General features: G+C 43.1%; 1 protein-coding gene across 1 annotated transcript; it reads left to right on the forward strand.

The window, feature by feature from the left end:
• The first annotated feature begins 22,133 nt into the window (after positions 1-22,133).
• LOC147963279 (uncharacterized) lies at positions 22,134-22,883 on the forward strand. The gene has a single exon (XM_087529530.1). The coding sequence runs from the start codon at positions 22,134-22,136 to the stop codon at positions 22,881-22,883; it is 750 nt and encodes a 249-aa protein (XP_087385656.1).
• The last annotated feature ends 906 nt before the right edge of the window (positions 22,884-23,789 follow it).

Genomic DNA, 23,789 nt, shown 5'->3' on the forward strand with positions numbered 1-23,789 from the left:
GACACTTCCCAAGGGAGACGTCGACAGACCATGTTTGCGAGGATAGGAGAAACATGAAGTGAGCGTGCGGGTGAGCTGCAGAAAAGAGAGTGATAGCTACCTGAAGGAGCATGCATGCGAGAGAGATGGGCGTGAAAGGAGTGAACAAAAAAGAGATTCAAATATTTGAATTCGAGATGATGATACATGTAATCCATACTCGAACCAAAATTGATCTATCAAACATGCATACTCATATGAATTCACGCACATCTATGTTATTTAATATGTAGATATTACTGATCCATACATTTTAGTAGAACATAATTTGGTTAATTTTTTTCGAATTCAAACTTAAGATTTCGAGATCGTTGTATTTGTAAATCATATTATACATATAAAGGAGCAGAATTCTTTGTTGTGCTTTTGAAAGTACATATAAAAAATGATGTATATAGAATGTAATTCCAATTGAAAATGGATCCCGCCCGAAAAAAATAGAATACAAACGGGATTCGAATTGAGTTGGGATGGTAAATGTGCACTCTGCAAAATTTGAACGAAGCAGGGAAAGTCACAGTAACCGCCCGAAACCAAAATCTGCGAGATGGAAATCACTACTGCCTATCCCTGCCACGCAAAGCCTATCTGCTGGATTTCTATAGGTTTCGATAGGGGTAGGTTTGTAATTTCACCCAAACGTGACGTAACCGCCTCTCACCCGGATTCATACACGATGGGCGCCAAAACGCACTGTGTCCTCGGCCTAAATCAACTCCCTCCCCGATTCATATTCACACACAGTGGGCGCCAAAAACAAACTCTCGTCGGCAAATATTCGGTGTATGCGAGATTACCGTCCTATCCCCAACCGACTAATGTTGCTGTGATGTAGTAGAAATTTGAAACGGGGGCTAAGTTTGTAAATTTCCTCGCATTTGAGACAAGCGCGCCCTGAATACATGGTTCCCCCTTCCTCTCTACCTCCCTTTTCCCCATTCGTACTCCGTGGGCGCCAAAACACCCTCTCCACCCCACCCTCCTCCGTCTGCCGCCGTCCGCCACCCCATCCACCGCCGTCCTCCTCCACCATGCCGGAGCTGATACCCCAACGCCGCCGTCCATTACAAGAGATCGACCCCTCTCATCCACGGCTTCGGACTGGGATCCTTGCATCCCGTCCTCTTGCTTCATCCCCGCCGTCGTCCACCTTGCCGGCGCCGCTCCTATGACCGTCTCGTCCACTGCGCCCCGCCGCCACCGTCTACCCTCCTAGATCTGCTTCCACGCCGCTGACAGCCATCGCTACCGCAGCACCGTCAAATTCTCAGCAGATGCGTACACGGCGCCGCACCAGAGGCGGTACTCTTTCGTATCTGCTCAACTTATTTATCGCAGCAAGAAAATAGATCGCCACTACTTTACTCTGATTTCTTGTCTTGGTTGCGAAGTTGCCTTTGTCCGGTTTGCACCTTCAGATCCGCCATGGCACGCTCAACACTATACACCCAATGCTTATGGTTTTCCCCTTTTATATTCCACACTAGTTAAATCACAGTAGACTAAATTTCAAAATTGGGTCAATCAATTTTCCAGAGCTCGCCGTAGTTCGCCAGTGCGATCGAAGGGGCTCGGGTGGTTGTGGGGCCTCGCCGAACGAAGAAAACTCGACGCAGGTGGGGGTTTGGGCGGGGGTGGGGGGCGGGGGTGGCGGAGGAACACAGGCGGTGGGGGCCGGTGGTTCGGCCAGCGGCCCGTGCGGTGTTCTATATGAGAAGAATCAGAGACGATGAAGAAGAAGGGTTAGGAGACGTAGGATCTTCATCCAACCGCCTAAAATGGTCGAGAGATAGCTGGGAGTTGCATTCTTAATGCGCTCTGGTTCATCATGTGTGAGCACTGCGCAACCAACATTTTATTATCCAAAATCTGCTTGCTCTTCTTTATCATGTTCCTCTTCCGTTCTTCTTTAATATGTACTCTCTCTGTTCCTAAATACAAGTCTTTGTATAGATTCCACCATGGACTACATATGGAGAAAAATGAGTGAATATACACTCTAAAATGTATCCGGATACATCTGTATGTGATCCATAGTGGAAATCTCTACCAAGACTTATATTTTGGAACGGAGGGAGTATGATAGTAGTACAGTATGTTCCTTGCATTGAAGATGAGCAGGGACATTTGCAGTGTAGAGGTCTATACGGTCGGTTGTGGTGGACACTTTGAGCTTCTTTGATTTGTAGGATCTTGTAAACATAGGAATAGGATTTGTAGTGGCCTACCCACTTGGATCCTATAAGAATAGCAAGGAAATGCGGGGATCTGTGTCGCCTTTGAGAGTTACAATGATATTAACAGTATCGCACCTTCACTTGAAGAGAGCTGGTATCCGAAGCCTTTCTAGCCGTACCGGCAATACTAGCACATATATTCCAGCAAGTTCCACTTTGCTGATTTTACTCTGATGCTTCAGGTTTTCCCGTTATATCTACACTATGATCTATGTAGCTGCTTTGTGTCGGACTAGCAGCAGTCCACTCTTGAAGCTAAACACTGCAATGACTTACAAAATTGGCACCAAGGCATTGAGTGCCATTCTGGAAGCAATGAAACTCATACGCTCCCCACCTGTTGATTGTTGTTCAGAATATGATCCTAATGACTATTCTAACCTCGAGGAGTCAAAGGTAGATGGCCTATCCTATTCACCCATCAAGGTGCCTGTTCTAATTTGGCAATGTTTATTGATTGCGGGTATCTTGCATATGTTGTCTTGCATTTCTTCTACTTTGTTGCACCGCGATCTGCTTAGTTTCACTACTAGGGAAAACCTTATACACAGAATCTTAGCAGCAGTGCGGTATAAAAACAGGCGCTTCTACTAATTAGCAGCAGCGATATTTAGAAAAGAGCGCTGCTAATGACTGAGTAGCAGTAGCGCTCTAGGTGAAAATAGCGCTACTACTATAATTGCCACGGTGTTGTCTCCAGGCTAGATATAGTAGTAGCGCCCTTACGACGGGCGCGCTGCTGCTAAAGAACTTAGTAGCAGCGGTTTTCCTCAAAACTCGCTACTGCTAAGTATCACCGCAACTAATTAAGTTTAGTCCCATATTGCTAAGCGAATAAGGTGTTTACGACCTTAAATATGTTGCTTTGCAACCTATCTCGAGCACTTGGTCTTCATTGAATTATATGTGTATGATTTGTGGTTGCAATATGAATCCTCGCCTGTACCTATACAGGTACAGTGAGGATTCATGTTGACTATTTAGATTATACACGAAAAGATCAATGATGACCAATGTATATTTTTGATGTTTTTACTAAACAAAAGAAATAACTGCTTCCATTAGCAGTAGCGGTTTTATGTAAAACGCGCTATAGATAATTTAGCTACAGCGTGTTTTCTATACGAGCGCTACTGCTAGTTCGAGTTAACCACCGCCCGAATCAAAATTTCGCTAAGTCCTCTCCTTCCCCCCCCCCACCGGCATGTTCCCCTACCTGTCGCCGCCGCCCGAGCCCGAGCGCGCCTGCCCTCACCGCCGCCGCCGCCCGCCCTCAACCTAACCGCCGCCGCTCTTGACCGAGCCCGCCGCCCTTGACCTCACCGCCGTCGCCCTCGACCGAGCCCGCCGCCCTCGACCGAGCCCGCCGCCCAGGACCGCCGCCTCCCGATCCCGAGCCCGCCCTCGCTGCCCCTCCGTCGCCGAGCACCTCCCCGCCACCGTCTCTCCCTCTATAAGCCCCCCACCCCTCCCCCACCCCCTCTCTCTTTGCTTAGTTAGTAGATGATTTTAGTAGTAGTAGATGTTAATTTAGGGTTCATAGATAATGATTTTTAGAAGTAGTGGATATTAATTACTAGTAGTGATAGTAAACTAGTTGTATAATTAGCAGTACTAGATGTTAATTAGTAGTAGTAGATGTGCTAGTTTCTTTCTATTCATAGTAAGTTTATATTTAGTAAGAACGAGTTGAATTAATAGAACTAGTTTACTTTTAGTTGAACTAGTTAAGTTTTAGTTGAACTAGTATAGTAAGTAAATTAATAACTAGTTGAACTACTTCATTTTTAGAAATAACTAGTTTCTTTCTATTTATAGTAAGTTTCTATTTAGTAAGAACTAGTTGAATTAATAGAACTAGTTTAGTTTTAGTTGAACTAGTTAAGTTTTAGTTGAACTAGTATAGTAAGTAAATTAATAACTAGTATAGTAAGTAAATTAATAACTAGTATAGTAAGAACTAGTTGAATTAATAGAACTAGTTGAACATGCCATATTTGTTGTTATTTTTTAGTTTAAGCAATTATTTCATGTTTTGGTTACACCTTCGAGTGTCCTATGTTTTGCCGGAGTGTTGATTAATTACCATTCCGGCAAATTTTAGCCGCTCGATATGTCCTTTTTTAGCAAAGGTCATACCGGATTTTTCCGTGAATTCTGACATGACTTGTGCTAGAATATGTACAAGTTTAATCTTTGAATTATGAACGTAGGAAATGTCGTACTCGGACGTCGACAGTCTCCCAGGGGAGTGCAGCTGGTGCCACGATGATCGAGGTATGTGCGACAGGTTCGTTGAGCTGGATGGAGATCGGCGCTTCAGCATTAAGCTCAAGGAGACCTTCGATGTTGAAACGGTACGCAACAATGACAAGTTTTTTGTCGTAATTAAGCATGACTTCAACTATTTCAACGTCTAATTTTCATCTTTTACAATTCGACTAGCTTATCCCATGCCATGCAAGACGCTATGTCTTGGAGAGGATGGGTTTTGAAGACCATGAAAATTTTCAAACAAAGAAAATACACCTAAGGACCCATCATGATATCGATTTTGAAGTAAATCTATACAATTCTCAGAGCGTAACCCATTTTGGTTGCCAAAATTGGGAAGCACTTTGCAAAATGTATGGTTTTTATGAGGGTATGATGGTCACCACGGATCTTGGTGATCCTGACATCGAGAAAGACAATATGGACATTTGGGTCCTTGTTGATACGCTTCCGATTCTACCGCAATGTGAGTTTCTCAAACATAGTTATTAACTAATTTATATTGTTTATTTCAAAATAGTTGACAGCTTATTTCTGTTGAGAGCTTATTTTGAATCTTCAAAGAGTGTGTAGAAGATGGTAGACAAAACCCACTACACCGAGGGCTCCGAATTAACTTATAAGGAGAAAAATCATCTGATTGCTTATTGTACTTTTTTTGAGAATTATAATACCTATTATCGAACTCCTCCAAATTATGGTGAATACATGCCACTAGTGCACATGTTGAACCGCGGTAACTTCAATGGAGATACCCTAGTAAGAATTTTTACTATTACGACATCCGTGCATCTTTTGCATACTTCTAAAACTAGTACATCATTGCTAACTACGAAGTTATTACTATGTTTTTCAATAGAAAATCCCGATGGATTGTGTGCCTCATCTGATGTATCAGAATGGTCGCCTTGCTATTATGAACCTACAGCCAGGTCATTCTAAGGAGCTCTTGTGTGGATATCGGATTTCTAAAAGCGGTGAACACATGCTAATCAAAGAATGCAAAAAATGTTTGGACATTCGCAAGGAGGTTCTTGGAAGTAACATTAAGCGAAAGGCAAGAATTGGAGACAGGATAATCTCCATTCTCCATAATGGAGAGTCAGGGGCTATCTTGTTTTTTGCTATTTTACCTTAGAGAATATAGTAGGTCCTAAGAGAGAATGTAGTAGGTCCTATGAGGTACAATATGTTTATTATGTGATACAATGTGTTAGAGTTGAAGATGTGAGGAGTACTTGTCATTACGACTAGTGACCAATGATATGATGATGATGATGATATATAAGTTGTTAATGATATGATGATGATGATGATATTTATTATATCATTGGGTGAAAGAACCACGGATTAGTTTCAAATGGATGGATCCAAAGTGACCATTGGTGACTTTGGATCCATGCACTTGAAAGTAATCCAAGGTTCTTTCACCTAGTGATTTAATAACTCATTATGATATAAAAACAATCTCTAAATTGCTACTGTATGAAAAATTGTATACAGGTATATGAATACGACCTAAAATTCAAGAGAAATGGAATAGGGAATGATAGTAGTAGCGATTGTTTTTGAAAGCGCTGCTAGTAATTAGCAGTAGCGCTTGACTAGGAAGGTGCTACTACTAAGTAGATATAGCAGTAGCGAGTGCCTGTAGGCGCTACTGCTAAGCATTAGATGTAGCGCCTTATCATTAGCGCGCTTACCCACGCTACTGATAGGCCAAAAACCAGCGCTACTGCTAGGCTTTTCCCTAGTAGTGTTTACTCATCATATATGTCGAGATGCCATGCCCATCCATTATCAATACATATTCCATGTGTCATCATACCATGTTTTTCCACTCAAATGCTGTTCTTGTGCATTAGACATCAAAAAGGAAGAGGGTGATTGCCGAACCTGAAGGAGCACAGCAAAGTCCTTGAAAAACGTGGTGGTGCCGGAGAAATCAGACAGCATCCTACTTATATTGGCTGTACAACCAGTGACACAAAACGTAGGACCGACTCCAGTAGACTGTACCCATACTTCACTGGCCACACCACTAGCCCCACCACACAGGACCTGCACTCCAGCAAAAAGTACAGCAAGTCCACCGGCCGAAGACCTATCCCAACTACAGAGACGGCCAATTCCTGCAGATTGGAACCCCATTCCATTTATTCCCAGTTTAAAAGACAATGCTTTCAATGTTGGTAGGGACTACGTGCATATATTCTCATCATGGGAAGATTATTATGAAGACAAACACCATTTTCACATCTTCCTATCCAACTTATCTGTAAGTGCTATTATTCATGGTTATTATTTTCCTGTTTTCTGCTAATTGAACACATCAATGATTTACATTACATTGTTGTAACTAGGCGAGGGTCAATCTGGATAGTCATGACGAGCAAAGCTTGCTTGTGCTTTTCAAGGAAGCATTGTAGCAGTATCGGTGGTACCTGAGGAAATCACACTTTGATGGCAAGTCTATAAATGAATTTCCGGTGAAGTCTCCTGTGCTAAATTTAGAAGACATTGAATGGAAAAACATTGTTATGCATTGGTCTCGTTCCCAGGATGAGGTACTGTCTAGGAAATCACATGACAATTTGAACTTCTACTTTTCTGCATGTGCCTTACGGATCTTTTTTGCAGGAAATCAGATCGAAGAAGAATTTTGGTTTGACAAGAATGACAGGATATCGCAAATATGCTTCCCGCTACTTTGCTCTTTTTAGTACTTGTTGTCCTGTATCACTGTACTTGCATACATACCTAGTTCATTATGTGACAGCAGTATGCATAATAGCTTGCTTATCAATTGTTCGCTCCAAATTATCTGATCTGTGTGAATGGTTACATTAGTGTAGAATATATCCAATGCCAATGTTTTTTTAGCTGTGCATTGTTCTTGTAAGTACATGCTGTCCTTTATCAGTGTACTTATAATGACAGGTAGTTGTTCATGTACCATCAATCTACCGCTTATTTTCCTTTGCCCTCCATTTTCTACACATCAGATCTATATTTACTCTTACCATAAGGTTGCTACTGAAGAAGTTTAGCTGTGCATTGCTCTTGGCTGTACCTTTTGCCTGTATCGCTGCACTTACATTGATAGCTACTTGGTTATGTAGCATCACTCTTCATCTTATCTTAAATATTCTCCATTTTTTCGTATATTATCACATCTATATTTACTCTTAACAAAATGTAGAATAAAGACCATGCTTTTGAAAAAGATTCTATGGTAAACTTCTTATATTGCCCCCCCATCAGCATGGACAAGGCCTTTATAGAGCCTGTCTTCACCAATAATGTAAGTTTCTCCATCTCAAGCCTTCAAACTTTGTTGTATATATTTGGTTAGGCATGACTGCAACTGCTGTTTATTTTTGGTGTTTGCATCAAATTGCTTGTTTAAAGTTTATTATGTAGTTCATAAACAAAAGTTTGTCCTTTCTCAATTTAAGTTTTCAGTTGTACAACCAAGTTCCTTCTTCATACCATGTAAATTAAACTATACAGAGCAAGTGAACTTCTTTTGCACTGCATGTATGCTTCTGTTCTTCATCCGTAATCCAGTGGTGTGGTGAACCTACCCACTACAGCACAATGTCATATTCTGCAATGTCTTAACTATGAACAATGTCATATCATTCTACTATTATTTAAACCGTCTCTTTATTTGCCAATCTGAAATGGTATAAATTGACAGCACACTAACCATTGATACTTATAAGTTCTTGATCTGTAATCTAGTGGTGTCGTGAAGCTGCCAACTCCTTCACAATGTCATTTCCTGCCATTTCTTGACCTGAACAATACCATATTGTGTTAATGCAATTTTAAATTGTGTCACTTTATTCGTCAGTAAGAAATGTGATGAATTGTCAGCATTGATACTTTTATGCGCAAAACCTGTCATATGTCTGCTTGTTTATCTTTCAGAGTGAGGAAGACATATGTGTTGAACAAGCGCAGTCTCATCATCTTGCTCAGCTGCTTGCGCTGCAGCTCCCCAGCAGGGCTAACCTTTCTTGAACTCTATTGAAGTGCTGTCGGTTTTGTATATTATTTTGTCGGCGTGTTTATTTGCACTGGTGGCAATCTTTGATACCCATTGTATGTAATCTGCTGTCTGTTGCTGCTTTATTATCATAGTGGCGAACTTTGATGCCCAGTGGATGTAATATGCCGTAATTTCTTTATTGTATAGTCTAGGTGTTTTCTTATTCACGATGTTGCAGTTATTTTACTGTATATATATCCTGTCTCCGCAGTAAACCAGCCAAACCGTAAAATTATGGTACATAATCAGGTCGTAATGCAATCACGATGTAGGTTGGGCCTGAAACATGCTGAACAGCTCACGGGCCGGCAGCAGCCTGAAATGAACCCCGACCCATGATTGTGCGAATCAAATCACAGGCTTTTAACAAGCCAAAATTGTCTCGGTCCTTATTTGGCCTAATCAGATATCGGCTGCGAGCAGGCCGGATGCAAACCGGGTCGTAGTTAGGCCCAACTATATGACGGGCTTTTAATAGGCCAAAATTAATATAGGGCCGAAATGTTAAACGGGCCCTTAACAGGCCAAAACTAATATCAGGCCAAATTACTAAGTGGGCCTTTAGCAAGTGGGCCCAAAAGCATAGTGTCCAGTTGATGGGCCGAATCTGATATGGGCCATAATTGAGCCCAAAGCCTCTTAAAGGGCCGGACCTGATCTGGGCCGTAATTTGGCCCAGAACGTGGTAAGCTTTTAACGGGCCGGATCTCATATGGGCCACTATTTGGCCCGGAGCACGGCAGGCCATTAATGGACCGGATGAAATATGGGCCGGCATTTGGCCCAAAACATGGCAGCCAGTTAATGGGCCGGACTACTAGGGTCCTCAAAATCTTGTGGGCCTACAGCTGGGCCGACCCATTAATGTCGGCGAAATCTCGTGGGCCATTAGCTGGGCCGGCCCATTATGATCCGCAAGAATCTTGTGGGCCTTTACCTGGGCCGGCCCATTATGGCACACAAAAATCTTGTGGGCCTTTACCTGGGCCGGCCCATTATGGACCGCAAATTCTTGTGGGCCTTTAGCTGGGCCAGCCCATTATGGTCCACAAAATCTCGTGGGCCTTTAGCTGGGCCGGCCCATTATGGTCCGCAAAATCTTGTGGGCCTTAAGTTGGGCCGGCCCATTTAAACTTGATGGGCCGGTCCACGTGTCAACATATCATAGGCGCGTCTCACCCATTGGATGAGTGACACATGTGCCAACGCGGACCTGACACGTGTCTCCTCCAGCCAATGATGATTTTACACGTGGAAAATCCCCATTGGTCGGGGCTGTTAACGGGTTATCGGATCCAAAACCCGACACAATAGCTTAACGGTGTTCCGTTACGGTGGATGCCACATGTCGGTCACCCTTGGCGAAAGCACTTCTGTGACGCGCGATATATCGTCATGGAAGTGGACACTTCCGTGATGATAATTTTGGTAATGTCATGGAACACTTCTACGATAGCACATGTATGACTATCTTGATTCTATCATAAAATCATCATAGATGTACATGACAGAAAATGCGACCTACTGTGACAAACACGTATCATCACGGAAGTGTATTTTTTTAGTGTATGTACTCCGCTTCACATGTAGAATCAGCAACCACGCTCTGCTTGGAACTGCACCAGCTTACCGCTCCACCGCTCAGAACATATATGTATCCGGTTTGAGACTTAGAGTCATCTGTATTAGTGTCAAAGCTTGCATCAACATAACCCATTACGACGAGCTCTTGATCACCTCCATAAATGAGAAACATTTTCTTAGTCCTTTTTGGGTACTTAAGGATAATCTTCACGGATGTCCAGTGATCCGCTCCTGGATTACTTTGTAACATTCCAGCCATACTTATGGGAAGGCTGACATCCGGTCTTGTGCACAGCATCACATACATGATAGATCCTATGGCAGAAGCATAGGGGATGACACTCATCTTTTCTCTATCCTCTGTAGTCGCTGGGCATTGTGTCTGACTCAACTTCACACCTTGCAAAACAGGGAAGAACCCCTTCTTGGACTGATCCATTTTGAACTTCTTCAAAATCTTATCAAGGTATGTGGTTTGTGAAAGTGCTATTAAGCGTCTTGATCTATCTCTATAGATCTTGATGCCTAATATGAAAGCAGCTTCTCCTAGGTCCTTCATTGAAAAACTCTTGTTCAAATATTCCCTCATATTTTCCAAAAGTTCTATATTATTTCCATTCAGCAATATGTCATCCACATATAACACCAGAAACGCTATAGTGCTCCCACTCACTTACTTGTAAATACAAGCTTCTCCATAAACTTGTATAAACCCAAATGCTTTGATCACCTCATCAAAGCGAATATTCCAACTCTGAGATGCTTGCACCAGCCCATAAATGGATTGCTGGAGCTTGCACACTTTGTTAGCATTCTCTGGATCGACAAAACCTTCTGGTTGCATCATATACAACTCTTCCTTAAGGAAATCGTTAAGGAATGCTGTTTTGACATCCATCTGTTAGATTTCATAATCGAAAAATGCAGCTATTGCCAACATGATTCTGACAGACTTAAGCATCGCTACGGGCGAGAAAGTCTCATCATAGTCAACTCCTTGAACTTGTGAAAAACCCTTTGCCACAAGTCGAGCTTCATAGACGGTGATATTACCGTCTACGTCCATCTTCTTCTTGAAGATCCATTTATTCTGAATGGCCTTTCGCCCTTCAGGTAATACTTCCAAAGTCCACACTTTGTTTTCATACATGGACCCCATCTCAAATTTCATGGGCTTTAACCATTTGTCGGAATCCGGGCCCACCATCGCTTCTCCATAGCTCGTAGGTTCATCGTTGTTGTTGTCCAACAACATGACCTCTAAGACAGGGTTGCCGCACCACTCAGGAGCTGTACGTACCCTTGTTGACCTACAAGGTTCGATAGTAACTTGATACGAAGCTTCATGATCATCATCATTAGCTTCCTCTTCAACTGACGTAGGTGCCACAGAAACATCTTTCTGTGATGTACTACTCTCTGGTTGAAGTAAAGGTTCAACAACCTCATCAAGTTCTATCTTCCTCCCACTCAATTCTTTCGAGAGAAACTCTTTCTTGAGAAAGGACCCGTTCTTAGCGATAAACACTTTGCCTTCGGATCTGAGATAGAAGGTAAACCCAACCGTCCGTGACTGCCTGGTTTTTGCCCTCTCTCATTTGCTTGATTTTATTTGGATGAAATTTGAAACTTGGAGTTTTTGAATCTTTTCATATGGACTTAAACACTTGGGTACTCTTGGCTTTCACCCAAGTGCTCTATTTCCCTCTCTGATTATCATTCCCTTTCTGATCCATCCCAAAATAATCTTTGGAATATTTTTCTTAAATGAAAAATATTCACTTTCTCTCAAAAACCATAGCCAGATCAGTGTGCTCCAAAGCAACCCTAATTTTTATGGCCCAGTAAAATCTGAGATAATTCAAAAATATTCTCTGAACCCTAGGGCACCTGCCTGAGCAAAAATATCTCATCACTTTTTGGAATATTTTTGCTACAGAAAATATTTTATGTTCTGGACAGAAATGGTGGGTTCTACACCAACTACCATTTTACTTGCTCCATTGTGCCTGGGTTTTCTTGTGCATTTTCACCTTAGTAACTCTTGGCTAACCTCCAAAGCACAACCTCTAACTCCCAGCCATTTGACCTCAGTAACCTCTCAAAGTTACTGACCAGAAACTTACCTGGCGTGTAAAAACATCTCTCCTCACCTGGGTCCAAACCAAAGCGTGGTAACATCTCAAACTACCACGAACAACACGCCAGACATGAAGTTTAGGCTTAGCTCGGCCTGATGTCATAGTCCACGCGGTAACCGCGTTCGTCCAGGGGTGCTGGCATGCGTGTCGACGCGCTTTGAGTGCCGCCGAGCGCTCTGTTTCGCGCGTGCTCGCTTCCCCGACTGCCGTAGCACGCCAAACTTTACCACTATCTTCGTCTCAACTCCCTTAACTCCCCTCTGGCGCTCGCCGACGCCGGAGCTCGCCACAGCGAGCACGGGCACGGTCCGGCCAACCCAACAGTACGGTGCGCACTGTGCTCGTCGCCTTCTCCTCGTTCCTGTGCTCGTCTCCGCCGCCAACAGTTGCCGTGTGAGCTGCGTCGCCTTCTTCCCCTCTCACTGACGCCATTCGTCGCCGGGCGCTGTGGACAGGTGTCCACCGGCAGAGCACGAATCCCCCTCGCCGCTCGCCTATAAATGGAGCCGCCCCCAGCCTCCTCAAGCACCATCCAGCACTCCCACACAGCCCTCAAGCGAGTAGGAAGCCATAGCCCGGCCGGGCAGGAATCGGGCCGCCGTCCCCGAGCTCGAGCTCGCCGGCGATCCCCTTTGGTCGCCGCGGTAGCTCCAGCCCCTCCCAGGCCAGGGCGACCCTTCCACGGCCTCCGTCCCTCTCCGGTGAAGCCGTTCCGCCCCTCTGGAGCCCCTGGAGTTGCCTCTGCTCGCCGTCTTCTTCATCTCTGGCGACCACCGTGTTCTGCCTCCGCTTGCGAGGTTGATTCCGACACTGTCCGACCGCCCCTAGCTAGAATACATGGACGGGCAGGTGCGCCTCAACCCCCTCTTGCCATCCCTCCCTCTCGTTTTGGCCAAGGAGTCCTCGTCGCCGGCGAGAGCTCCGGCGGAGCTGCGACTCCCTCTGTTTCCTTCTCCCCCTCCTCCTAACCTGACTAGCGGGGCCTGCTAGTCAGCCACTCTGTACACGTGCGAAGCGGTACGAGTGGTGGCGCCCCTAGGCTTTACGCCTTCAACGTCACCCCTAGCCTGTTTATTTTTATTCAAATTCATTTCAATTTACAGAGCACTTCAAATAGCCATAACTCCTCAACAATAAGTCCAAATGAATTGATTCTTTTTGCATCTTGTTCTTTGCAAAGAAATCTAGTAGCTCACCAAAGATGAGATTTTTCTAAGCTGTTTAGAATTTCTGGTGATTTTCAGAAGTGTTATTGATATTTTCTTTTTGTGTTTAAAATTAGTTTCAGAGGGTGAGGCTTGTCTTGAGGATCACCAGAAGGCTTGTGAACCTCATCTGCACTAAGGCAAGCCACAGCAACATTTTCATGGTGTCATTTCAATATTTATGATTTTCTTACTTGAATGAAATGATTAATCCATGCATTTAAATAACTATTGTGTTATTTATATTCTGTTAAGTGTTTGCTAGTTAATATGCTTGATTTACAAAATGTGGAAACTAGCATAGTTGGTGAAGCAAAGGTAGGATCTATTTGTGGTGATGATAGAAATAATTTTTTTATGCATGTTATTAATTACTTAAAGTTATGTTCTTGCATAAATAAAATGGTAAAAAATTGCTAGAAAATATTCTGTTAAGTACTTGTTTAGTCGTATTACTTGACTTACAGAATGTTTGAACCTCGCTTGGTTGGTAAAGAAATTAGGATTTGTGTGTGGTAAAATCTTTGTTAGTCATATGAGAAATTAATCGGAGTTACGTTCTTGCATGAGAAAATAATAAAACTTGCTGCAAAATATTTTGGTTAATATGTGAGTTATCTTGATCAGCAAAGTAATATGAGCTGTTGATGTTTATGTTTAATGTGAATATGGATGACATCGGACATTTTCGTTATTAAGTGATGCATGTGTAGTTTTGCATTTCATGGCATGCTATGACACCGGTCATTTTCATTTTAAGTTGAACATGAATATAACTCAACTTGAATATACCGTTGACTGGGTCATGGTGCCGCTGAATCGAGTTTTTACGAGTGCAACCACATTTGCCTTTGTGGGAAGGCCTTGATTCGGTCCATTGACATTGCCTCTGGTCGGTGCCCCCAACTAGGGAAGGTTACGTTGTGCTTACCCTGGCCCGGTAAGCAGGCATAACCTTGTGTGCCCGTTGTTGAGATTATGGTACCGGGTCACCGAGTGGGATTGTTTTGGCCACGACGGTGGTCGGTGTGTCTTTGGTAGACACGGGGCCACCCAGGACTAGCTCGTTGGGGGATTGGGTCGGAGTGGCCGGGAGAGTGTCATGGCAATGGAAGGGTTTCATCGGAATGTCGTTGGTCCACCCGAATGGGAGTGCGAGGCCATGGGTTCCATGGTGTGGGTACAGTGTGCTACCTATGCAGAGTGTACAATCTATCGATAGCCGAGTCCACGGTCACGGACACCTCGTAGTAGGTCCCACCATGAGTCAACATTTAATAAAACTTGCACACTAAGCTATGAACTTCGCATTGTTGAGGATGGCAGAAAGGCCATCGACATATTCGGGACCAGATATTGGTCATGGTTGTGATCGCCGTAAGGATCACGAGTTACTCTTGTTAAGACCATGTTGGTGGCTGGTTTGTGATCCGAGAATGATCACAGTTCGTAAGTTGTTCCGAGGGACGTTCGAGCATGATCACAACATGTTTGACATCTAGTGTTACCTTATTAATAATTGGTTAAGTATCATGATATTGTTTGCCATTATGATTATGCTTGTTGTGAGCTTGCAAGTACATTCAATGTACTGACCTGGCGTGTCATGCCAGATTTTAGGAAAGTATCGTTGGAGAAGAGCGCTGACGAGTCTAGATCGTGTCCACATAGGTGTTCCTATGATATGGAGCTTCCGCTACGACGTTATTCCGCTTCCACGTAGTTGTTCTGATCGAGGCCCCTTTATGTTCACTAAATAATGTACATATTGTTCAGCCACACTGGGTGTGCCGCTTGGCCTCGACAACTGTTGTAATATAAACTCTGTTCCGCTAGCATCAATAAAGCGATTGTTTTCTGTACCAAGATGTTGTGGGTTGCCAGAAGACATGATCTCTAGGCTGGCAATGCATGGTAAACCGGTCGCTCGGAGCCGGGGTGCCACAACGCTTGGTATCAGAGCCGCGCTGACTGTAGGCCACCACTAGTAGAAAAAGGGTCAAACGTGAAGCACATTAGTGCCGGTTTGAATTAGAGCCGGCACTAATGTGTACATTAGTGCCGGTTCGTGGCGGCGATCAATAGTACCGGTTCGTGGCGAACCTTTAGTACCGGTTCATGCCACGAACCGGTACTAAAGAGGCTGCATCAGCCTGCGGTCAGGCTATGGCCCCACCATCACCATTTAGTGCCGGTTCTTACCACGAACCGGTACTAATGAGGTTATGGCAAGCTGTTTTTAGTCCCACCTCGCCAAGAGAGAGGCAGTATGAGCGGTTTATAAGCCGTGAGTGCACAGACAATGACGAAGAGTTGCAATGCTCACCTACATGTTGATTAGCTTCAAGCCTTGCGGAATAGCATAGATTGCACTGAGCTATGTGCAGTGCAGTCTACACTATTCCGAATGGCTTGAAGCAAATTAACCAGCATTGCACCTCTTTTTTATTTTTAATAACTTATTTAAACTCCGGACTTCTTTTGTGTTCAGTATGCAGCATTTAAAGCGACGTCATCAATTTCCAACATGTTCTGACATCATTTGTTGTTTTTCGGTCATTTACCTAATTGTTTAGAGAGCTAAATGACCGTGAAATTGAAAATCACTACAAAATGAATCCTGAAAATGTTGAAACTTGGCATGGTATCACCATATCACCCGCATAGCAAGCGCGAAAGAGTAGAGAGGGTCACGGCAAAAACTGGACGCACTTCGTGTACAAACTGGACAAACTCTTTCTGAGTATCAGGGTTTCGGAGTCCGGCGTGGGTACTAATGTGCATCCCACCAATCAGGAAGAATCACACGGATCGTGTGTTTCTTTCTAGCTCTTGCGAGTCGTTGGATCAAGGGTGTGTTTCTTCCTAGCTCATGTGAGTCGTTGGATCGAAACTACCACAATCACTTTGTGAGCCACACGACCCTATATATAGCTAGCCCACCTCTCGCCTTCCCTGCATAAGTCTTTCAGTTCATCGACTACATACATCTACCTGTTCATCGACTGCATACATCTACCAGTTCATCGACTGAATACAAATCATTCGGATTCGCCATCATACGTCCAACCGTGCATTTGATATGCATATATATGCATCACAAGCCACGGTTGGGCTGTATGATGGCGATACCGATTGGTTTGTTCTAGATCCGACATAAAAGGTTTGATACAACTTCTTTTTTGTGACATAAGAGCTATCTCTCCTCCTACCTATTTTAGTTACACAACTACCTATTTGTGCCAAATTTTCACTTTTGCTGTTGCTCTTGCATCATAAGCATCCATGTTAACTGGACTTACAAGTAATGCAATTTAACCAAACTATCTTGTGATCTTCGCCAAGAGAGAGGCAGTATGAGTTGTTTATAAGCCGTGAGTGCACAGACAATGACGAAGAGTTGCAATGCTCACCTACATGTTGATTAGCTTCAAGCCTTGCGGAATAGCATAGATTGCACTGAGCTATGTGCAGTGCAGTCTACACTATTCCGAATGGCTTGAAGCAAATTAACCAGCATTGCACCTCTTTTTTATTTTTAATAACTTATTTAAACTCCGGACTTCTTTTGTGTTCAGTATGCAGCATTTAAAGCGGCGTCATCAATTTCCAACATGTTCTGACATCATTTGTTGTTTTTCAGTCATTTACCTAATTGTTTAGAGAGCTAAATGACCGTGAAATTGAAAATCACTACAAAATGAATCCTGAAAATGTTGAAACTTGGCATGGTATCATCATATCACCCGCATAGCATGCGCGAAAGAGTAGAGAGGGTCACGGCAAAAACTGGACGCACTTCGTGTACAAATTGGACAAACTCTTTCCGAGTATCAGGGTTTCGGACTATACAAAAATAAATAATGCAGAAAATAAAAAAACTATACAAAAAAATTACTCAAAAATAAATAGAAGAAAATAAATAATGCAGAAAAGAAAAAACTATATAAAAACTAATAAAAAATAAATAAAATAAAATAAGTAATGCAGAAAAGAAAAAACTATATAACAAATTTGTTGGCGCACTGCCCTGTGGGTCTAGCAGACCTAGGGTGTGCAAATGCAGGCCCAGGAGGGCCAGCAAACTCACAGGGCAGCGCGCCCTAATTAATTAGGCCCAGAAGCCTGCTATATAGAGGAGTTCGAAGAGGTAGCCGCGGTTGGGTTTATAAACCAGTGCGGCTGCCCTTCGCCGGGCGAGGTGGGACTAAAGTTTGGGGTGGCAGCGCAAGGCTTTTAGTACCGGTTAGAGCCACCAACCGGTACTAAAGGCCCCCCCTTTAGTACCGGTTGGTGGCTCCAACCGGTACTAAAAGCCTTCGTTTCCAGCCGCTTGGCCTGGCGAAAATAGGCCTTTAGTACCGGTTGGAGCCACCAACCGGTACTAAAGGCCCATCCTATATATATAGCTCTTACGAAAATTTCAGTTTCATCCCCGCTTCGTCTCCAACCTCCGCCGCGCGCGCCGCACGATCCCGTCGTCGCCGCCCGTCGTCCGTCGTCATCGTCGTTGTCCCCGCCGCCGCCCGTTGTCGTCGTCGTCTCGCGCTGCCGCCCCGAACGCCGCCGCCGTCCGTCGCCATCGCCGCGGCCGTACGTCTCTCTCTCGCTCCCGCACACACATACACACACATACATACACACACATACACACACACACCGGCGCCACCGCCCCGTACGCCGGCGCCCCCGCTCGTACGTACGGGGCGGCGGCGTACGGGGCCGCACACACACACACACATATATATACCACACACACACGCATACACACACACATACACACATACGTACACAGATATACGTATATATACACACACATGCATACACACACACATACACACACACACATTTTTTTTACTTATTTTCTGTTTTTTAGAAAAGTTAATTAGATGATCGAATGTTAGATTAATGTCGAATGTTAGATGAATTAGCTAGCTAGATAGAAAAATTGTCGAACTAGAGATTAGAACTAGTTGAATAATTAATATAACTAGTTTATTTTTAGAAAGAAAATTTAGGTATATGAGATTAGAACTAGTGGAATAATTAATATAACTAGTTTATTTTTAGTAAGAAAATTTAGGTATATGAGATTAGAACTAGTTGAATAATTAATATAACTAGTTTATTTTAGTAAGAAAAATTTAGGTATATGAGATTTGATGATCTAATTAAAATATTATTTGTTAATGAGTTTTTCTGTTTATTTAATTTTTTATATATTTTGAGTTTATATAAATGTTAGATTAATGTCGAATGTTAGATGAATTAGATAGAAAAGTTAAATATATAGTAATGTCAATTGAATATATAGTTAGATATATTAATGTCAAATGTTAGATGAATATATATTTGGCTAGATATAGGTGTTTAATGTTTCACCTATATGAACATAGGAAATGTCATCTGACGACGAAAAAGATTTTATTTTGTGCGAACACTGTGAAGACCAGCGCGGCCTGTGCGACCAAAATTTCCTTGTTGATGGTAGGCGCTTCAGCATCAAGCTGGATGAGACATTCGAAGTTGATACAGTAAGTCACTTTGTCAATTATTATTTGAATGAAAAACTTATGCTTCATTTGCTTCAACTTATAATTTTAAATTTTCACTATTCTACTAGCGCATCCCCTGCCATGCAAGAATTTTTGTCTTGGATAAGATAGGTTTTAGTGCTATAGATGATATGGAGGTAAAGAGAGTTTACTTGAAGACGGAGCATGGGTATACTTTCAACGTCAAATTATATAATGGAGACACATACACCCATTTTGAATGCAAAACTTGGCAAGCACTATGCAAGGCCTATGCATTTGAGCCTGATATGGTTATCACCTTTGATATTCGTCCGGAAGATGATATTGAAGGTAATATAGACATCTGGGTCGATGTGCAAACGCCTGCAGTTCTACCATTTGGTGAGTTTTTCTCAACCATGCATGCATATGTTTATGTCTTTCATACAGTTTATTCAAAAATAGTTGACAACTAATTTGTATTGTCAGCTTATTTCGGTTCAAGCAAACATGTCCGGCGCTTGGTAGACAGGACCTACTACTGCCCCGGGGCTCAACTAAACTGCGAGGAGATAAGTCATTATGTTTCATGGCTTGAGGATCTTAATACTGTCAAGACAATTTTTTCCTAAACTTAGAAATGTTAGTACTCAAAACGTGCGACCAATGGTGATCGTATTGAACTACGGTCACATCTATAATCAAAAGATGGTAAGATTTTAAATATTTGTCCTTAATTAGTGCATCTTTTGCATACATTATTTTTGAAGCTAAACTTTCATTGCTTAGTATATTAATTACTATACGATGTTGTTCAACAGGGACTTCCGATGACAGTTGTGCCTCAGTGGATCGAGACAAAAGGTCGCATGTCAATGGTTATCTTACGACCAAGATTTCCTACATTAATATTGCACATGAGTGCATTCAGGATTTCTGAAAGCGAAGAATGCTTAATAGTGAAAGATTGGAGCAAAATTGTTAACGATCGCAGAGAAGTACTATGGGGCAGTAAGGAGAAGCGCAACCCAAGATTAGGAGGCAGATTCATCTGCATGCTCCAGTATGATGAATCAGGAGAGCTATACATGTTCTATGCTATTCTACCTGAGAGGGAGCAGCAGGATCAGTAGCTACTAGTTCATGCTCTTAATTAGTACTTGTCTCATGTTCGTGTCGTGAACTTCGATCTTGGTGACGATTATGTTGAACGTGATGATATCTTTGCTTCTGTTACAAAGTGAATGTTTCCTCTTTAAGCTAGCCAGCATTGATGATGATTAGATAGCTAGCGCGGTAATGACTATGATGATTAAATAGTGGTAATTAGACGACTACGATGATTTTTAGCTAGCTAGAGTTTATTTATTTATTAATATGCGATGATGATGATGATGATGATGACGACTACAACTCATTATAACGTAAAACAATCCTAAATTAAATTGATAACACAAATTTAATTGAAAAATACAAAATAAAACAAAAACCCACAACCATTTAGTACCGGTTGGTGTTACCAACCGGTACTAAAGGGCTCCCGGCCCCCGGAGCTGGCTCGTGCCACGTGGTTCCCCTTTAGCACCGGTTCGTGCTGAACTGGTACTAAGGGGGGGGGCCTTTAGTGCCGAAAGGTTAGTGCCGGTTCCATAACCGGCACTAAAGGCCCTTACAAACCGGTACTAATGGCCCGTTTTCTACTAGTGCATGCTAGACTACGACATGTTAACTGGACATTAGATACGAGTTTAAGTTGAGTGCCGGTAGTAATTTTTGCTGGTTGTTGCATTGCATGCATTTGGCTTATAAATTTGTATGCTAACCTGCTAATGGTTGTGGGTGTAGATGGCTCCGGTGCCGTATCCGTGCCAGTTGCAGCTGATGCCGTACATGTCACCACACCTCCTTCGCAAAGCGTGGCGTTGGTTGTACCCTCTCGGAGACGACCAAGTCTATCATGTGTACCGGGAGCATCTAGCTGATTCAGTGTATGAGTATCATGCAGTGGTCACTCTACGCACTAGTTCCGATTCCAGCTCTTACACTCGTACTTCTCGGAGCGGTTACACCTCCACCGCTTCTCAGGCTATCCAGTTTGCTGCATTCGAGGTCCTTATCGAGCTTCACTACAACGAGGTCCAAATGCAGAACCACCCAGGTTTCTATTACTACCCAGCTATGCACGACAACGGTCGTGTCCGTTTTCCTATCATTGATCCGGAGTCTGATACCGTTGCTAGCCACCTTGCTCGTTATGTCACTGCTACCTATCTTATGATCCACGAGCTGGCTCGAGAGCTGACTCGTGCCCGTACTGCTTTAGCCGCTGCTTTAGTCACTACTAGATCTGCCACTACTCCATCTTCTCTGGAATTTACCCCGTATATTCGAGCCAGTTCTAGTTCCCCTATTTCGCCGGTTACTCCTCCAAGTAGCACGGGCGTCTCGGCCGTGAATCCTCTCAGTACTCCTGTCGAGTGGGTTTCACTTCTCGCTACTCCTGCCGAGTGACAATAATTGGGATACTTCTTGGTGATAACCATAGTTTGAGGAGTTCCCTTAGTTTCCAATAGGACCCCGCTGCCACGGGAGGGTAGGACAAAAGATGTCATGCAAGTTCTTTTTCATAAGCACGTATGACTATATAAGGAATACATGCCGACATTATATTGATGAATTGGAGCTAGTTCTATGTCACCCTATGTTATGATTGTTACATGATGAACCACATCCGGCATAATTATCCATTACTGATCCGATGCCTACGAGCTTTCCATATACTGGTTTACGCTTATTTACTTTTCCGTTGCTGCTGTTACAATCACTACAAAACACCAAAAATATTACTTTGCTTTCTTTACTCTTTTGTTACCGTTTCCACCACTATCATATTACTTTGCTACTAAACACTTTGCTGCAGATATTAAGTTTCGAGGTGTGGTTGAATTGACAACTCAGCTGCTAATACTTGAGAATATTCTTTGGCTCCCCTTGTGTCGAATCAATAAATTAGGGTTGAATACTCTACCCTCGAAAGCTGTTGCGATCCCCTATACTTGTGGGTTATCAGTGTGCAAGCTATGGTTGGACAGAATGGAAATCAGAATGGTCATCACTCAAAGCTGTCAGATTTTCAGAGGACCAAGCCACCCAGCTTCAGTCAGATTGTTGACCCATTGGATGCAGACGATTGGTTGCGCACCATTGAGAAAAAGCTTGAGTTTGCTCATACTGAAGAAAATGATAAACTTCCATTTGCAACTCATTACCTTGAAGGCGCAACTGCCATATGGTGGGAAAATACAAAAGCCATGTGGCCGGTTGATGAGGAAATCACCTGGGAAAAGTTTAAGGATCAGTTCCGAAAATATCATATCCCTACTGGAGTTATAAAGACCAAGCAGCGTGAATTTCTCGCAGTCGTCCAAGGAAATCTGTCTGTGACTGAATATTTGCAAAAATTCAATCATCTGGCCCGTTACTCTCTTTATGACGTGGCCACCGAAGAAAGGAAGATTGACAGATTTCTTGGAGGCCTAAATCTGCAACTCCGGTGTACTCTCAGTATGCTTGATTTCCCAGATTTTCAAACTCTGGTGAACAAGGCTTTCATTGCTGAACGGGAGCACAAGCTTATAGCAGATAATAGGCCTATTGACAACGACAACAAGCGTAAGTTTGAGCAAAAGAAGGATGGGCAACCAGTGCAAAAGGCTCGTACCTGGCAGCAGACTCAGGTGGAATACAAGCCAAATTGGCAGCAGAATGTTAATAAGACCACCACTCAAGTCAAGAATATCGTGACCAACCCAATACATGAAGAGCGTTAGTGCAATAATTCTTGCTTTAATTGTGGGAAGAACGGACATTATGCCAGACAGTGCCCCAAGAACAACAAGGCGAATGCCCTAATCAGGCCACAACTCAACTTTATGGAGTCATGGCCAATCCAGCAAAACTTCACGGGGCACGTGCATCATATCTCCACCGATGAAGCCCAAGAGAAGCCAGAAGTCGTCATTGGTATGTTTTCTGTTAATGACATACCTGCCATAATTTTATTTGACTCTGGGGCTTCCCATTCTTTTATTTCTCGGAGTTTTGCTGCCCAAAACAACTTTCCTTGCACGATTTTGGGCAAAAATATGCTGGTACAAACCCCAGGATCTATAATCAAGAGCAATCTGGTCTGCCGTGATCTGGAAATCAATATCAACGGAGTCTACTTTCCAACCTCTCTGATAATCATTGAGTCTAAAAAGTTGGATATTATATTGGGTATGAATTGGTTGACCAAATATCAAGTTTGCATAAACTGCGCAACCCAAGAAGTCACTTTGACCAGTCTGAATGGGCAGACTATCAAATTCTATGCTCGCAAGAATATACCCAAGCAAGAATTGGTTTGCACCGCTGTGGCTGAATTGGAATTTATTCATGTGGTTAGCGAGTACCCTGATGTATTTCCAGAAGAACTGCCAAGCATGCCACCAGATCGGGAACTGTAATTTGCAATAGATCTTGTGCTCGGAACTGCACCATTATACAAGAAGTATTACCGGATGCCCTCATCAGAATTAGTGGAGCTAAAGAAACAGCTTGATGAATTGCTCCAGAAAGGATATATTCGTCCCAGCTCTTCACCATGGGGATCACCTGCTATTTTCATGGGCAAAAAGGATGGCAGTCTCCATATGTGCGTAGATTACCGCCAGCTGAATGAGGTCACTATTAAA

Source organism: Triticum urartu, chromosome 6A (assembly GCF_056163025.1).
Source record: "Triticum urartu cultivar PI428250 chromosome 6A, HENAU_Tu73, whole genome shotgun sequence".
Classification (NCBI taxonomy): domain Eukaryota; kingdom Viridiplantae; phylum Streptophyta; class Magnoliopsida; order Poales; family Poaceae; genus Triticum; species Triticum urartu.